The sequence below is a fragment of the Oncorhynchus masou genome, chromosome 16 (assembly GCF_036934945.1).
Source record: "Oncorhynchus masou masou isolate Uvic2021 chromosome 16, UVic_Omas_1.1, whole genome shotgun sequence".
NCBI lineage: Eukaryota > Metazoa > Chordata > Actinopteri > Salmoniformes > Salmonidae > Oncorhynchus > Oncorhynchus masou.
In genome coordinates, this window is record NC_088227.1 from 27,874,856 (window position 1) to 27,893,714 (window position 18,859).

General features: G+C 43.8%; 1 protein-coding gene across 4 annotated transcripts in view; it reads left to right on the forward strand.

Moving 5' to 3' along the window:
* Positions 1-17,303, forward strand: part of LOC135557782 (otoferlin-like) — a 124,796-nt gene extending 107,493 nt beyond the window's left edge. For 3 of the 4 annotated variants that reach the window (XM_064991382.1, XM_064991383.1, XM_064991384.1), the window contains 14 exons: positions 129-260; positions 589-664; positions 2,054-2,202; positions 2,346-2,618; positions 2,795-2,922; positions 3,202-3,372; positions 3,782-3,942; positions 4,068-4,210; positions 4,412-4,500; positions 6,129-6,227; positions 8,114-8,355; positions 8,538-8,716; positions 8,809-8,909; positions 14,683-16,696. In XM_064991382.1, coding sequence (XP_064847454.1) covers positions 129-260; positions 589-664; positions 2,054-2,202; positions 2,346-2,618; positions 2,795-2,922; positions 3,202-3,372; positions 3,782-3,942; positions 4,068-4,210; positions 4,412-4,500; positions 6,129-6,227; positions 8,114-8,355; positions 8,538-8,716; positions 8,809-8,909; positions 14,683-14,863 — 2,124 coding nt within the window. In that variant the 3' untranslated portion in view covers positions 14,864-16,696. Of the gene's footprint in view, positions 1-128; positions 261-588; positions 665-2,053; positions 2,203-2,345; positions 2,619-2,794; positions 2,923-3,201; positions 3,373-3,781; positions 3,943-4,067; positions 4,211-4,411; positions 4,501-6,128; positions 6,228-8,113; positions 8,356-8,537; positions 8,717-8,808; positions 8,910-14,682; positions 16,697-16,848 lie in introns of those variants that run through there. The other variant, XM_064991381.1, reaches the window with a different exon arrangement.
* Positions 17,304-18,859: the final 1,556 nt, after the last annotated feature.

The window sequence follows — 18,859 nt, forward strand, 5'->3', positions numbered from 1 at the left end:
GTATGGAACTGTTCCCCAACGTTTGAAAGAGCTTCACAATGTGGACAGACATCAATGCACACCTGTAACATTTATCTACTCTGCCAGTTAGCACGTAGTTTGTCAGACGATCTCTCTTGTACCCGCAGAACGAGGAGAAAGAAGAAAAGAAGAAGAAGAAGAAGAAGAAGAAGGGAGAGGTGGAGGAGGACGATGAGACAGACGAGAGCATGCTGGACTGGTGGTCCAAATATTTTGCTTCCATAGAGACACTGATGGAGGTGAGAGATCGATTCTGTTCTATTCTATTCTGTTCAATTCTATTATATTCTGTTAAATTCCATTCTATTCTATTCTGTTCAATTCTATTCTATTATGTTCTATTCTATTCTATTCTGTTCAATTCTATTCTATTCTGTTCAATTCCATTCTATTCTGTTCAATTCTATTCTATTCTATTGCTTTATGTTCCGTCTCGTAGGAATATGGTTGTATTCTAGAAATAGAGTGTTTGAGTAGTTCCAATAAGACAACTGGAGTGTTCTAGAATAAAGTCAGTTCCATGTGTGTCTTGTGGGGATAGTCCTGATGTGTAGTTGTTTTTCCCAGATCCTCAGGGCTCAGGAGGCAGCTCTGGCCGAGGCAGAGGAGAGGGAGGACCAGGAGATAGCAGCAGAGGGAGCAGGTAAACACTGCTAGTGCTGAGCGTCAACACAGAGCATCTGTTGGCTAACATGTCAGAATGACAGGATTCTGGGCCAGCTCTGATTGGTGGATGAGAATGGGAGTAGTGTATGGGTTTGATGTGTGCTTTTTGAGATGAATGAGCTACAGGATCAGAGTGTCTATCTTTGCCTGCTTGCGGACTGGTGGAGAGGGCACCAGAGTAGAGTATAGCATGTGAAGGCATTGTATGCATTGCACATCCTCCTCACTCTCATCATTCATCCCTAGCACCTCCGACCCAATTACCCCTCATCCATCACCACCTAAATTGGAATGAAAACATGACCTCATATCATACCCATCGACCCCTCACACCAGCCTGACCAACCCTGCCGTGCACTACCATGAAAGTTGGCTGATAAACTGAACCATTAAGGAATGCAACATTTGCTTATATGCTTATAAAGCAAATCAATCCCTTTGTCCTTTAATCCCCGGATTTAACCATAAATGATGTGGATACATCTAATACATCTACTAATTACCACAAACTCAATTTTAAATGAAAGTCTAAAACTTTGAAAAAACATGTCTTGTTTACCAAATTCCTATTAAGATATTCTCCCAGAATTAGAAAAAGAAGGATAATGTGGGTCATTACAAATACAGTTGATTACAAATACAGGTAACTGCCAAAATAAAGGAAGCACCAAAATAATGTGTCTTAATAGGGTGTTGGGCCACCACAATCCACCAGAACAGCTTCAATGCACCTTGGCATAGATTCTGTCTGAAACTCTATTGGAGGGATGCGACACCATTCTTCCAAGAGAAATTCCATAATTGGTGTTTTGTTGATGGTGGTGGGAAACGCTGTCTAAGGCGCCACTCCAGAATCTCCCAGAAGTGTTCAATTGGATTCAGATCTGGTGACTCAGACGGCCATGGCATATGTTTTCACGCTAACCATTCAGTGCCCTGTGGATCGGGGGGCATATGGGGGCATAGCCATGGAAGCAAAAATAATGGCCAAAATAATGGCCTGCCCAGCATTTTATACATGACCGTAGGCATGATGGGATGCTAATTGCTTAATTCATTTCCAAATACTTTGTACTTTGTATGTATTTACTCAAGTGTTTGGTTGTTACTTGTATTTTCCATTTTAATCACTCATGATGTAATGGATTTCAGTAGTCCTGGCAATGGATGGCCAGAGGGGTCAAATGTCAACTTTCATGTTGATTGACATCTGGGGTGTTGTGTCGTGTCCATCCATTTGTCCCTCTTCACCCCTCCCTCCCCACCTCCACCTCCTCCTCCTCCTCCTCCTCCATCAATTCCCCATTCACCCCCCTGCCCCCCTCCACTCCCTCTCCTCCACTCCTTCCACTCACCCCACAATCAGATATCAAACCTGATGACCTCCCTGTAAAAGGCTCCAAGGGGAAGGAGAAGAGCCGAGACAAGAGCAGGAACAAGGAGAAGAAGAAGAGCCACCATGCAGGAGAGGAGACAGAGAAACACTCCAGCAAACCCAAAGTGGACGAGCTGCTGGTCAGTAGGACTAGAGATTCCACTGGACACACACACACACACACACCTTGTTGTTCAGAGTGTGTCTGATACCATTCCGTGTGTGTGTGTGTGTGTGTGTGTGTGTGTGTGTGTGTGTGTGTGTGTGTGTGTGTATTGTCCAGGTGTACAACAAGGAGCTGGAGGCAGAGTATGATAACTTTGAGGACTGGCTCCACACCTTCAACCTGTACAGAGGGAAGGCAGGGGACGACGATGAAGCAGCCCTGGATGACGACAGGATCGTGGGCAGATTCAAGGGCTCCATGTGCATGTACAAGTTGCCTCTGTCTGAGGAGATCACCCGGGAGGTGGGCTTTGACCCAAACATGGGCATGTTCCAGAGCATTCCACACAATGACCCTATCAACGTGCTCGTGCGCGTCTTCGTGGTCAGGGTGAGTGACACCCCTAACCTCTAACCTCTAACCATAAACCAAATCTTTCCAGGGTTGTTGCTCTTAACTTCAGCGACCTAATCATGTATTCTCATTCAACTCACTTGGTAAAATAATGGTTCAATAGATTGTAAGTAAAAACCTAAACCATACGACCAACCAACACTGTATTCCAGGCCACAGACCTCCACCCTGCTGATGTGAATGGGAAAGCGGACCCCTATGTTGTCATCAAACTGGGCAAGTCAGAGCTGAAGGATAAAGAGAACTATATCTCCAAACAGCTCAACCCTGTCTTTGGCAAGTGAGTGTGGATGGATACATTCATTGCACATTGGTGCTGATTTAACAAGCCAACTCATATAGAACATTGCAGTCAAGTGTATTGAAGCATTACTGTACTCTTGTAACTGGCATAGATGCAGCGGCAGCACAATCTATAAAAAGCTAACCACTTCTTATTTCAAATGTCATCCCTACTCTTTCCATCTCTCCCTTTCTTGTCTATTCCCTCCCACTCCTATTCCTCCCTCCCTTCCTCCCCCTCCTTCCGTCCCTCCACTCCCTCCACCTCCTCTCTCAGGGCATTTGACATGGAGGCTACGTTCCCCATGGAGTCCATGTTGACCGTGTCAGTGTATGACTGGGATCTGGTGGGCACTGATGACCTCATCGGGGAGACCAAGATCGACCTGGAGAACCGCTTCTACAGTAAACACAGAGCTACCTGTGGCATCGCTAACAGCTACTCTGTGTGAGTTCCTGTCTGTCCATGTCATTCTGTCTGTCTGTCTGTCTGTCTGTCTGTCTGTCTGTCTGCCTGCCTGCCTGCCTGCCTGCCTGCCTGCCTGCCTGCCTGTCTGTCTGTCTGTCTGTCTGTCTGTCTGCCTGCCTGTCTGCCTGTCTGCCTGTCTGTCTGCCTGTCTGTCTGCCTGTCTGTCTGCCTGCCTGCCTGCCTGCCTGCCTGTCTGTCTGTCTGTCTGTCTGTCTGTCTGTCTGCCTGTCTGTCTGTCTGTCTGTTAAGTTTATACCTCTGTACCTCTGTCTGTCTATCTGTTAGTTAGTTTGTTCCTTTGTCTGTCTGTTTCCCCCAAAAATGTTAAGAAACTAGAAAATAAAGTAAATATCGACAACAGTCTGGTGTTGTTGTTTGTTCCTGGTAGACATGGTTACAATGTGTGGCGTGACCCGATGAAGCCAAGCCAGATCCTGGCCAAGCTGTGTAAGGAGGGCAAGCTGGACGGCCCCCACTATGGTCCCGGGGGCAGGGTCAAGGTCGCCAACCGCGTCTTCATGGGTGCCACAGAGATCGAGGATGAAAATGGTATGTTTTTGACTTAAAGTGTGATACATTTGTGCTGTTGAAAATACATTTATTAAGCTTTGCCTACATTTAGAGACCTGACATTTACTGTGCGTCTGTGTGTGCGCGCGTGTGCGTGTGTACAGGTCTGAAGAAGCAGACAGACGAGCACCTGGCCCTGACGGTGCTGAAGCACTGGGAGGAGATCCCCAGGGTGGGCTGTAAACTCATCCCAGAACACGTGGAGACAAGACCCCTACTCAACCCTGACCACCCTGGCATTGAGCAGGTCACACACACACATTCCTACTTATTATTAGTATAATGTTATTATAAGTGTTCATCTGGAACTAAGAGTTTAATTCATTTTGATCACTTTTGAGTTAATTGATAATATAGTGCCTTATGACGGTCAAATAATTAATAATATTGGATAATGAAGCTGTTATGAGCTGTTATAACCTGTTATGACCTCTGTTTAACCTCACAGGGGAGGATTGAGATGTGGGTAGACATGTTCCCCATGGACATGCCAGCACCTGGACCCGCCATCGACATATCACCACGTAAACCAAAGAAGTATGTCATGTCTGGGGCCGGCGGAAGTGTCAGAGTTCAGTCAGTGTACTCTTAGAAAAAGGGTTCTCAAAAGGTTCTCCTATGGGGACAGCCGAATAACCCTTTTAGGTTCTAGATAGCACCTTTTTAGTGTAGGTACAGCATTGGAGTCTGGTGGGAGGAGCTATAGGAGGACGGGCTCATTGTAATGGCTGGAAGGGCATAAATGGAACGGTATCAAACACATCAAACAAATAGAAACCACGTTTGACTCCTTTCCATTAACACCATTCCAACAATTACAGCGAGCCCATCATCCTATAGCTCCTCCCACCAGCTATCTCTGAGGTACAGTATATGTTACACATTACCAGATAGATCAAGGCACAACATAAACATTTCCTAAAGGTTTGATTGACGTTTTGCTTCTTATTTATGATCCTATATGAAGTGCTGTATATATGAGTCTCAAAGCAGAAGGACGTAGTTTTCCTACTTATATCCCTTCCACGTTTTCTGTGGTAAGTGTTGTATCTCATTAGAGTAGGTTGGTTATCTAGTGGTTTTCTGTGGTAAGTGTTGTATCTCATTAGAGTAGGTTGGTTATCTAGTGGTTTTCTGTGGTAAGTGTTGTATCTCATTAGAGTAGGTTGGTTATCTAGTGGTTTTCTGTGGTAAGTGTTGTATCTCATTAGAGTAGGTTGGTTATCTAGTGGTTTTCTGTGGTAAGTGTTGTATCTCATTAGAGTAGGTTGGTTATCTAGTGGTTTTCTGTGGTAAGTGTTGTATCTCATTAGAGTAGGTTGGTTATCTAGTGGTTTTCTGTGGTAAGTGTTGTATCTCATTAGAGTAGGTTGGTTATCTAGTGGTTTTCTGTGGTAAGTGTTGTATCTCATTAGAGTAGGTTGGTTATCCAGTGGTTTTCTGTGGTAGGTGTTGTATCTCATTAGAGTAGGTTGGTTATCTAGTGGTTTTCTGTGGTAAGTGTTGTATCTCATTAGAGTAGGTTGGTTATCTAGTGGTTTTCTGTGGTAGGTGTTGTATCTCATTAGAGTAGGTTGGTTATCTAGTGGTTTTCTGTGGTAGGTGTTGTATCTCATTAGAGTATGTTGATAAATCTAGTGGTTTTCTGTGGTAGGTGTTGTATCTCATTAGAGTAGGTTGGTTATCTAGTGGTTTTCTGTGGTAGGTGTTGTATCTCATTAGAGTAGGTTGATAAATCTAGTGGTATTCTGTGGTAAGTGTTGTATCTCATTAGAGTAGGTTGGTTATCTAGTGGTTTTCTGTGGTAGGTGTTGTATCTCATTAGAGTAGGTTGGTTATCTAGTGGTTTTCTTTGGGAGGTGTTGTATTTCATTAGAGTAGGTTGGTTATCTAGTGGTTTTCTGTGGTAAGTGTTGTATCTCATTAGAGCAGGTTGGTTATCTAGTGGTTTTCTGTGGTAAGTGTTGTATCTCATTAGAGTAGGTTGGTTATCTAGTGGTATTCTGTGGTAAGTGTTGTATCTCATTAGAGTAGGTTGGTTATCTAGCACTAGACCTGGCCTGGTACATGTCTCACCATAGGAGTGTACAGCCACCTACCAGGGCCAATTAAGCACTAGACAACAACAGTCCAACTGTGTGTGTTCCTTCCTCCCCCTTCACCAGATATGAGCTCAGGGTGATTATATGGAATACAGACGAAGTAATACTGGAGGACGATGATTACTTCACTGGGGAAAAGTCCAGTGACATATTTGTCAGGGGGTAGGTACCACAGAGGGCTGCGGCGTAATGCCCTGATAGCCCAGTGGGTGTGACAAAGTGGTGTGCTCCCGCGTTTTTTTGGGCGTTAATCATTGTTTTTTTGTTTTGTTTTGTTTTGTTTGTTTCCACGTTTTCTGTGTGTTGCGTGTTTGTTTGTGTCTCTTGTTTGTCGTCCTCTCTCTCTCTCTCCTGTGTGTTGATGCTGTGCTGTTGTCCAGCTTTGAGCTGCGTGTTATTATTTGGAACACTGATGACGTAGTTCTAGAGGACGATGCTTTCATGACAGGAGAAAAGATGTCTGACATTTACGTCAGGGGGTAAAACACACGTTTAAATCGCATGGCTCGTACAAACCCCTCCCCCTTCCTTACCCGCCCCTCCCTTAGCCCTCCTATCAGCACGCAGTAAACCACAATGCCTTCACGCCTACAGACAGAGGAAGCCAATCAGGACCATACCACTTAAACAGCAAAGAGGTCAACGTGTCAACAAATGACACGAGAGCAAGCTCATCCACTAATCATTGTTGAATTAACCAGGTTAATGGATTGAAAACTGTTTGCAATAAGTTCTGTGAATGACACACTTAGAAGATAAAAGAGTCAGTTCTCATGCACATTAAATTGGATATAAGCTAGGATAACTCAATAACAGTATTCCATTTTGACTTGCCAATTGCTAATCATCCTTACTGTCATTAGTTTAACTGGTATGGTACTGCATTCCTACAACAGTTGTAGATTGTCTTGGCGGGGGTTAAAACTACTCGGGATTCCAGGAAGCCTCATGCATGGCAGCATTAGCAAAAAAGGCTTGCATGAGAAATGGAAGGGATTCCATATTGTTTGTGCAATTGTATTGTCATTTGCTGGCACTTATTAATGATGCTGTTGAGAATATATCAATACTAATGGACATTCAAAGTCGTAGAAACGTTTTTGGCCGAGGCCTCTCCCCTCCTGCTTCTCAAATGTGCCCACCTTCAGGTTTTCAATTCAGTCCAACAGAAAATGTGTTGAAATTCCAGTTGAAGATTTTAAAACTGACATCAATTTTCAAAGATACATTTTCAATTAATGAAATTGGGATTTTGTTTTCTTTTCTGAATTTAAATGGAATTGATCCCTCCTCAACAACTACTGGCCACTTGGCACTACTGCAGGGGATAAACTCAGTCTGCCACCCCACACTGTGCTGAGCCTGCATTGAGACTAGATTTGCATTGTAAGACACTTCTGTTAATGTTAATCTCGTATCTGCATCTTCCCTCCAATGAAGGAAAGCACTGTCATAAAAATGTATTTGACTCTTTTTGTAAAGCTTTGTGTGTGCATGGCATTTGTAATATGTGACCGTCCAACACCAAATCAGGCAATTTGTATTTAAATACACAGTGTGAACTCTATTCTTATTCAGTTGTTTTACAGTGGTAGTACTTTTTATAGAATTCACCAAGGTGCAAACACTATGACCACTATTTCACAGCCATGTTTCAATTTGATTTAATGAATAATCTCATACATTTGTCATTACTGGCTGGTTTCTTATTGGAGGGTCCCACCATATGTGTTTTGCTTTTCAAATACTAACATCCTATTTGTGTATTCAATGGAACAGACCTGTAATGCATACAACACATACTGAGTCATACTATGAATAGCAATCTCAAATCACATTAACTGATGTAAAATGGTGATCTGATCTTCACTGCGTCTGCCTAACCTCCACAGACAACCTTCACACAGAGCATGATAAGTGAAGCTTGTTCATATGCAAAAATAACCCAATAATAACACAGTCATTACACTTAATTTACTACATCATCAGGTCAACATGACCTTCACCCCTAACCTCTGACCCCCTGTGACCTTTGACCTTTAACCCAGCTGGCTGAAGGGTCAACAGGAGGACAAGCAGGACACAGACGTCCACTACCACTCTCTGACGGGCGAGGGGAATTTTAACTGGCGCTTCGTGTACCCCTTCGATTACCTGATGGCTGAGGAGAAGATCGTCATCTCCAAAAAGGAGTCCATGTTTTCCTGGGACGAGACCGAGTACAAGATCCCTGCACGCCTCACCCTGCAGGTCTGGGATGCTGACCACTTCTCCGCTGATGACTTTCTAGGTACTGTAGGCCTACACTGCTGGAGCTCTCTAGAACTCTACTCATTCTTCTTTCAAAAAATGTTTTCATTTTTCTCAAATGTTCTCCATTCACTCGGCCATATACAGTTCCTTTATATCATCCCTCAAGCTCTGTCATCTCCTCAGTTATCCTCTAATGTCATGTATTGTCTCTCCTGACAGGTGCGATAGAGCTGGACCTGAACAGGTTTCCCCGCGGGGCGAAGACAGCCAAGCAGTGTTCTATAAACATGGTCCAGAACCAGGCAGAGCTGCCCTGCATCTCCATCTTCAAACAGAAGAGAGTCAAGGGCTGGTGGCCATTCGTGGCCCGCGATGAGAACGACGAGATGGAACTCACGGTGAGTGAGTGAGTGAGTGAGTGAGTGAGTGAGTGAGTGAGAGACCCACACACACACATTGGATCATTGGAATGATTGTGTCTTCCTCTCAGGGTAAAGTGGAGGCGGAGCTTCATCTCATGTCGGCAGAGGAGGCGGAGAAAAGTCCTGTTGGTCTTGGACGCAATGAGCCTGACCCTCTGGAGAAACCAAAGTAAGATCTTTATATTTACAGTATACACACACACTCACACTAAGACTATACCCACATACACATTCAGACAAAACGTACACAATCACAAATAACTATGTTAAAAGCAAAGGTGGGAAACAGAAAATAAGTAAGACATGGTCAACTTTCCTATAATTCTCCACTTCCTTCAGGGGTTCTATTCACACCATGCAAAAATAACACTGTGCAAGTGTTAAAACCAACTGATTTCTCCCGGTCATTTATTTCTAAACCTCTATTCTGCATCCATCAGAAGCTGATAATGGTTTACATTTTAGTTGACACTTTTTTTCTAGAGCGACTGGAGTGCATACTGTACACCTTTCATACTTCGTCCTCCATGGGAATCGAAATCACAACACTGGCATTACAAGCACTGTGCTCTACCAACTGAGCCACACTGGCTTATTCAGAGGTTATGTGATGCACACAATGACTTGAAATAATAATAAGAAATACAGTCTATTTTGACACCTGCACCTCATTGCAATGTGAACAAACTTTCACGGCATCACACTGTTCTCTTCCTGTCATCTCTTCACGTTTCCCTTCTTACTGTCTCTATGTTGCCTCCCTCTCTCCCCTCCAACCTGCGTTATCTTTCCTTCCATCTACATCCCCTCCCTTCCTCCTCCTCCCCTCCTTCTGAAGTCGTCCAGACACCAGTCTCATGTGGTTTGTGAACCCCCTGAAGTCCATCCGCTACTTCATCTGGCACAACTACCGCTGGCTGATCCTCAAGGCCCTGGGCCTGCTGCTGCTGCTACTCCTGTTGGGTCTATTCCTCTACTCCTTCCCTGGATACCTGGTCAAGAAGATGCTGGGGGCCTGAGGGGGTTGAGACCTACCAGGGCCACTGGTAGCCCCCTCTCTCTTCTCCTATCCTACCGTTTCCTCTCCTGCTCCTTCTTTTCTGTCACTTTCTCTTGTCATTTACCCTCTCTCTGGCCCTCTCCTTTTTTCTGTCTGGTTCTCTCTCTGGTCCTCTCCTGTTTTCTGTCTGGTCCTCTCTCTGGTTCTCTCTCTGGTCCTCTCCTTTTTTCTGTCTGGTTCTCTCTCTGGTCCTCTCCTGTTTTCTGTCTGGTCCTCGCTCTGGTCCTCTCCTTTTTTCTGTCTGGTCCTCTCTCTGGTCCTATCTCTGGTCCACTCTCTGGTCCTATCTCTGGTCCACTCGCTGGTCCTCTCTCTGTCCCTCTCTCTGGTCCTCTCTCTGGTCCTCTCTCTGGCCCTCTCTCTGGCCCTCTCTCTGGTCCTCTCTCTGGCCCTCTCTCTGGTCCTCTCCTTTTTTCTGTCTGGTCCTCTCTCTGGTCCTCTCCTTTTTTCTGTCTGGTCCTCTCTCTGGTCCTCTCTCTGGTCCTCTCCTTTTTTCTGTCTGGCCCTCTCTCTGGTCCTCTCTCTGGTCCTCTCCTTTTTTCTGTCTGGTCCTCTCTCTGGTCCTCTCCTTTTTTCTGTCTGGTCCTCTCTCTGGTCCTATCTCTGGTCCACTCTCTGATCCTATCTCTGGTCCACTCGCTGGTCCTCTCTCTGTCCCTCTCTCTGGTCCTCTCTCTGGCCCTCTCTCTGGCCCTCTCTCTGGTCCTCTCTCTGGTCCTCTCTCTGGTCCTCTCTCTGGTCCTCTCTCTGGTCCTCTCCTTTTTTCTGTCTGGTCCTCTCTCTGGTCCTCTCCTTTTTTCTGTCTGGTCCTCTCTCTGATCCTATCTCTGGTCCACTCGCTGGTCCTCTCTCTGTCCCTCTCTCTGGTCCTCTCTCTGGCCCTCTCTCTGGCCCTCTCTCTGGTCCTCTCTCTGGTCCTCTCTCTGGTCCTCTCTCTGGTCCTCTCCTTTTTTCTGTCTGGTCCTCTCTCTGGTCCTCTCCTTTTTTCTGTCTGGTCCTCTCTCTGGTCCTATCTCTGGTCCACTCTCTGGTCCTATCTCTGGTCCACTCGCTGGTCCTCTCTCTGTCCCTCTCTCTGGTCCTATCTCTGGTCCACTCTCTGATCCTATCTCTGGTCCACTCGCTGGTCCTCTCTCTGTCCCTCTCTCTGGTCCTCTCTCTGGCCCTCTCTCTGGCCCTCTCTCTGGTCCTCTCTCTGGTCCTCTCTCTGGTCCTCTCTCTGGTCCTCTCTCTGGTCCTCTCCTTTTTTCTGTCTGGTCCTCTCTCTGGTCCTCTCCTTTTTTCTGTCTGGTCCTCTCTCTGGTCCTATCTCTGGTCCACTCTCTGGTCCTATCTCTGGTCCACTCGCTGGTCCTCTCTCTGTCCCTCTCTCTGGTCCTCTCTCTGGTCCTCTCTCTGGTCCTCTCTCTGGTCCACTCGCTGGTCCTCTCTCTGTCCCTCTCTCTGTCCCTCTCTCTGGTCCTCTCTCTGGCCCTCTCTCTGGCCCTCTCTCTGGTCCTCTCTCTGGTCCTCTCTCTGGTCCTCTCTCTGGTCCTCTCCAGTTCTCTCCTCTGTTCCTCCTTTTCACTGATCCCATATCTGTCTATCCCTTTCCTCCCATCTCCTGCGGTATCTGTCACTCAATGGATGTTATCACATCTTCTTCTCCCCTTTCTACCACCTTCCTTTTCTATCACCCCTTTCTTCTATCCCTCCACCTCTTTCATCTCTTGTCCTCTTTCTTTTCAGGTCCTATTTTCCACATCTCAGGTCTGTCTCTCAATCTTTGTATTTTCTCAGATAGACAAAGATTGTGTCTGGTACCTAGTCCTCTTTTCTTTGTTTCCTGCTTCTCCCTGTCTTAGTCTCCTTTCCTGTGATGTCTCTTGTCTCTCAACCTGTCACTGTCTTGTGTCAATCATGAGTCTGCCATTGTGCATTACACCGTCATTACACTGGAGTCGTATATGATATGCAGCGCAAAACTTTGCCCTATAAATGTACAGAATTATACTAGCAGCTGAGCTGCTAGCAGTCTACACCACTCCATGGTGAAATTCACCAACAGAGTGGAGCAGAGATCAGGCTTTGTGGAATATCTAACCCCGACTACATCGATTCAAGATCAATACTTAAAAAAAAAACTAATAATGAAACGCCTACCTGGTACCTATGTTTTTCTTCTGTAGTTAAGTTCATTTATTTGTTGAAATCCATACTTTTTCAATAAATGTTAATGAAATACAAACAACGACTTTTGGCCGTTTCTGTTTCTCAGATGGCAACTTAGTGTGAATGCTCATGTGCCAATTGAATCTCCGATGATGTAGACCTAGGTCTCCAAACACTCATTGTACAATCAAATCACACTGATGGTGTGTCGACCAATCAAATCACACAATCTACAGATGGTGTGTTGACCAATCAAATCACACAATCTACAGATGGTGTGTCGACCAATCAAATCACACAATCTACAGATGGTAATTTTCCTTACTGTAAAACATGTTGCAGCATACAGCATCCCTGCTGTAAATTGGAGGCTGTAATGTTTTACAGTAAGGACAATAGTACTGTGAAATATATAACTGCATCGATGCTGTACAGCAAAATTACAGTATTAAGCTGCAACTCTGGTGCCAGGATAATGCTGTAAATTTACAGTGAAATTCTCCCTGAAATCTGAATTTAAGAAAAAACATAAAATACATTTATTCAAGTTGTTAACAACATTAACTACAAATCAACAATAAGGGCTGTCAATATACGGGCAGCAGGTAGCCTATCGGTTAAGAGCATTGTGCCAGTAACCGTAAGGTCACTGGTTCAAATCCCTGAGCCAAATAGGTGAATAATTGATCGATGTGCCCTTGAGCAAGTCACTTAAACCTAATTGTTCCTGTAAGTCACTATATGAGTGTCTGAAAAATGTCAAACAATCATCATCCCATTTTACGTCTTCATTGTCTGAGGAATATATCTGTGCTTAGCTGACTGTGCAATGGTCTTTTGGTTAATACAAATAATGTAGTTACAGTGCCTTGCGAAAGTATTCGGCCCCCTTTGAACTTTGCGACCTTTTGCCACATTTCAGGCTTTAAACATAAAGATATAAAACTGTATTTGTATGTGAAGAATCTACAACAAGTGGGACACAATCATGAAGTGGAACGACATTTATTGGATATTTCAAACTTTTTTAACAAATCAAAAACTGAAAAATTGGGCGTGCAAAATTATTCAGCCCCTTTACTTTCAGTGCAGCAAACTCTCTCCAGAAGTTCAGTGAGGATCTCTGAATGATCCAATGTTGACCTAAATGACTAATGATGAAAATACAATCCACCTGTGTGTAATCAAGTCTCCGTATAAATGCACCTGCACTGTGATAGTCTCAGAGGTCCGTTAAAAGCACAGAGAGCATCATGAAGAACAAGGAACACACCAGGCAGGTCCAAGATACTGTTGTGAAGAAGTTTAAAGCCGGATTTGGATACAAAAAGATTTCCCAAGCTTTAAACATCCCAAGGAGCACTGTGCAAGCGATAATATTGAAATGGAAGCAGTATCAGACCACTGCAAATCTACCAAGACCTGGCCGTCCCTCTAAACTTTCAGCTCATACAAGGAGAAGACTGATCAGAGATGCAGCCAAGAGGCCCATGATCACTCTGGATGAACTGCAGAGATCTACAGCTGAGGTGGGAGACTCTTTCCATAGGACAACAATCAGTCATATATTGCACAAATCTGGCCTATATGGAAGAGTGGCAAGAAGAAAGCCATTTCTTAAAGATATCCATAAAAAGTGTCGTTTAAAGATTGCCACAAGCCACCTGGGAGACAAACCAAACATGTGGAAGAAGGTGCTCTGGTCAGATGAAACCAAAATTGAACTATTTTGCAACAATGCAAAACGTTATGTTTGGCGTAAAGCAACACAGCTCATCACCCTGAACACACCATACCCACTGTCAAACATGGTGGTGGCAGCATCATGGTTTGGGCCTGCTTTTCTTCAGCAGGGACAGGGAAGATGGTTAAAATTGATGGGAAGATGGATGGAGCCAAATACAGGACCATTCTGGAAGAAAACCTGATGGAGTCTGCAAAAGACCTGAGACTGGGACGGAGATTTGTCTTCCAACAAGACAATGATCCAAAACATAAAGCAACATCTACAATGGAATGGTTCAAAAATAAACATATCCAGGTGTTAGAATGACCAAGTCAAAGTCCAGACCTGAATCCAATCGAGAATCTGTGGAAAGAACTGAAAACTGCAGTTCACAAATGCTCTCCATCCAACCTCACTGAGCTCGAGCTGTTTTGCAAGGAGGAATGGGAAAAAATTTCAGTCTCTCGATGTGCAAAACTGATAGAGACATACCCCAAGCGACTTACAGCTGTAATCGCAGCAAAAGGTGGCGCTACAAAGTATTAACTTAAGGGGGCCGAATAATTTTGCACGCCCAATTTTTCAGTTTTTGATTTGTTAAAAAAGTTTGAAATATCCAATAAATGTCGTTCCACTTCATGATTGTGTCCCACTTGTTGTTGATTCTTCACAAAAAAATACAGTTTTATATCTTTATGTTTGAAGCCTGAAATGTGGCAAAAGGTCACAAAGTTCAAGGGGGCCGAATACTTTCGCAAGGCACTGTATTTCATAAACAGGGTTGTTTTCGTAGTAGTGTACGGAGAAATGTGATCCATTGGAAATAGTCAAACATCATATATGGCTCACTAACACTGGCCCTCCTCTTTTCTCTTTTCATCCTCCACCTCTGGCCCCCTTATCACCGTTTCCTCACCCCACCCACTATCTTCCCTTTAACCTACTCACACCTCAACCCCATGTCCTTCTCCACTCCCCTCCCTATATCTTCTACCCCCCCCCCAGTCGGCCAGACACCACCTTCCTGTGGTTCCTGAGCCCCCTGAAGGCCATCCGCTACCTGGTGTGTAACCGCTACAAGTGGCTCATCATCAAGATGATTGTGGCCCTGCTGCTGCTCATGATGCTGGGGCTCTTCCTCTACAGCATGCCTGGCTACCTTGTCAAGAAGCTGCTGGGGGCCTGAGGGGGATGAATGTGTGGATACATGCGGAGACAAGATGATTGCAGCCACCCTCCCTCAACATCCCAGCCTTGCCCCTGCCCCACCACCCATCTAACCTGGGCAGTGCTGCTAAACACACATTCTACTCAAAGTCCTTCTATCTATCCCTTGGACTTTTTATCTATCGCTTTAACTACTAAAAACTAAGAACGTCCATATATCTTCTACTCTACAGTAGCACAGTGTGCCTCATCACTGCTGTGATTTGATCACTGACTAACCAATCAAACTCCTTGCCCCTGATCTGATCATCAATGATGTGGCATACCCTGATGTAACATTTGAGACATTGTTTAGTTATTTATCTATTTATTTGTGACTTAAATGATTTGGAAGGACATGGTTAGTGGTCAGTTGATCGGTACTGTTGGTCTTGCATGGACATACATTTCTCAAGTGATGTTGTAATATTTTCCATTACTTCTATTATACGGCTGTTTTAAATGGGAATCATTTGGTTGGTTGGTGTGATCACTTGAACTGGACAACAAATGGATTGTTTCCAACAGTTATAGTTCCTCTTGCAGCCTTTGTACACATCTTAAATAATGATGAAGAGATTGAACAACAGATGTCTATTTTCTTAGGACCTAGTTTAACAAGACTTAAAGAGGAACAAAGAATACAATAATAACTTTTGAATATTTATCAATTACCGAGCTAAGCATGCTATCGTTTGGTTTCATTTGTGTCCTCAAACACCAACATTTTATGGAACAATGCTTGTTTCTTCAGCCCTTCCTTCAGTGACCTGGAATGCTCTTATAAATTGTTACTGTTATCCAGCAAATGCACAGTAGGTTTAGAGACAAATATGCATGCAACTGTATTCTAACATCTCAGAGTGATTCAGTTTACATGGTCATCTGACAAGGCATGACTTTCTATTGTAGCTTTACAGTCAGTTACTAAACCTTTTATTTATGTCCGGATCTAGACCATTTTGTTTTACAATGTAGAGATGCCTAAGTGGTTATGTGCATCTTATAGCACATGAGATGTACAAGAATAGGAAGGTGGGGATTGGCCTCTTGACCTCTACCCAATCGGCCTATCAGATTACTTGGCTTGCCCTATCAGTTTTTTTATCAGTTTAATTACTATGCATACTACCTTCCTCTAATTACTTGTTTTTGATTGACTTTTGATTACTATTGACATTGTTCTGCAATGTTGAGGGAGATAGCACGCAAGCATTGCACTGCACCTTTTATACCTGCTGTAAACTGTGTAGGTGATGAATACAATTTGATTTGAGATGACTTAGTTTGCAGTGGGCAGTTCCCTCATGGTTTCCCTTGCTTGACCTACCTGTAGTTATGAGGCAGGTTAGCATTTTTCATCATGAATCTTGTTCTGGAGGCAGCTCTGCAGAGTGGTCACTAGCTGGCACAGCCACTAAGTCATAAAATCTGATTTTAAAATTAACCGTAGCTTTAACCACACAGATAACCCTAATTGATAACCCTAGCCTTAAATTAAGACCAACAAGTGAAATTCTTTCCAGAAATGTTTACAATTGCCACTTTTGACTTTGCAGCTAGCTCAGGTCTGCCTCAAGGACAAAACTCATCCCAATAAACGTCAGCCTGCAGTTTTGACATCATTTCTGTTGCAGTCATCTTAGTGATCCCGTGTTCACAAAATACAAACCAACAAAAAAATATATTTTAATGTTTGCACTAACTCTCGTCTGTTTGTATGATAAAGTGTATTTATATATTTCTGTTGAAAAGTGTGCAATCTTAATTTGTCTGTTTTAACAAGGACTTTAAATAAATTGAATGAATTGAAAAACAATTTTGTGAAATGTTAGGTTTCTATACGTTTACAGCGTCTAATAATAAATGTTGCTGTGTTCTTCATGTGTGTGGCAGAGGTTGCATGAGTATCTAGACGACTCTGAGGGCATTGTGTGTGTAAAACATCTCCATCTCTCCCTGTAGTCGTCCCAACACCAGTCTGTCGTGGATGCTGAGCCCGGTGCGTGTAGTGTGTATCCTAGTCTGGAGGCAGTACAAGCTGCACTGTGCTCTGCTGCTGGGGGCCGTCCTGGGACTTCTGTTCCTGGGCCTGCTCTTCTTCTCCCTCCCTTCTGCCCTCAGCTACAAGATCTTCAACGTCGCTGGCTGAACACACTTATCAACCACACACATGCAAACGTAACTTTCTAACCATGTGGCTGATCCCTAAATGTATTTGCATCTTAAATTGTTTGTATTGTACTGAACAAGTTCTAATGCGTTACATTTTATTCAATATTGTTGGTAACATTCTACTTTACTACTAGTTAACTCCCATTATGCACTTTATATTTTACATTGTGTTAAACATCAACTCCCATACTGTAAGTTGATAAAGTGATTTATTTTCCTCATCAAATATTTAAGCATTTCCACTACACTGTGTTCGTGTGTGCTCTTCTCTTCCTCATTGGTCAGCTCATTCAATAGGAGCCAACGGCATCACCTGGGTGTGCAGAATATCCAGCTCAGAATTCATCCGAAGAATGGAGATTGTCAGTAAATGTCCCTAAATTAGCACAAACATCCTGGACATTAACCCTCTAGATGCTCTTACACACACACTCACCCTGGAGGTGCTGTATTGGTGCAGCAGCATCTGTAGCTCTGGATTCTGTTTTAAACTCTGTGTCTGTCGTTAAACCGCGATCAGAACAATGCTGGGAACAGACCGATAAAAAACTAAATCAGTGCTCAATCAATTACCTTACCTCTTTATATCAACAGTTTTATAACTCAATTAGAGGCCGGATTGAATCTACAATACATTAGCAACAGCCTTCTAATATTGAGTTTCACCCCCTTTTGCCCTCAGAACAGGCTCAATTCGTCTTGGCATGGACTCTACAAGGTTTAAAGTATTCGACAGGGATGGTGGCCCATGTTGACTCCAACAAGTTGGCTGGATGTCCTTTGGGTGGTGGACCATTCTTGACGGGAAACTGTTATGCGTGAAAAACACAGCAGCGTTACAGTTCTTGACACTGAAACCGGTGCGTCTGGCACCTACATTACTACCATACCCCGTTCAAAGGCACTTAAATATTTTGTCTTGCCCATTCACTTAAAAATCAATAAGGGATCATAGCTTTCACCAGGATTCACCTGGTCAGTCACAATCATCACTCCATTGTGAGAAATATGTTTGTAAAGTTTCACTTGGTCATATGATATGTGTAAGGTAGTTTCTCCACTGATTTAAGTTGACTATTTTGAGCCCAGTGAGTCACATATAATGCCTATACTAGCAAGCTTCTTAGAGTGCATGCCCAATACACTGCTTCATTACTACTGGTATGCTAGTTTGGTTATTGAAACAGAGGGCCCTAGTGTTGGCAGAGTTCCTCTGTCCAGTGTCTGTGTTCTTTTGCCCATCTTAATCTTTTATTCTTATTGGCCAGTCTGAGATATGGCTTTTTCTTTGCAACTCTGCCTAGAAGGCCAGCATCCTGGAGTCTCCTCTTCACTGTTGATGTTGAGACTAGTGTTTTGCGGGTACTATTTAATGAAGCTGCCAGTTGAGGACCTGTGAGGCATCTGTTTCTCAAACTAGACACTCTAATGTACTGGTCCTCTTGCTCAGTTGTGCACTGGGGCCTCCCACTCTTTCTATTCTGGTTAGAGACAGTTTGCGCTGTTCTGTGGAGTAGCACAGTGTTGTATGAGATCTTCAGTTTCTTGGCCATTTCTTGCTGTTTTATTGCTTCCTTAATAAGGACAACTGTTTTAAGCTGTGATAACATAATTGCAAAAGGGTTTTCTAATGATCAATTAGCCTTTTAAAATGATAAACTTGGATTAGCTAACACAATGTGCCATTGGAACACAGGAGTGATGGTTGTTGATAACGGGCCTCTGTACGCCAATGTAGATATTCCATTAAAAATCTGCCATTTCCAGCTATAATAGTCATTTACAACATTAACAATGTCTA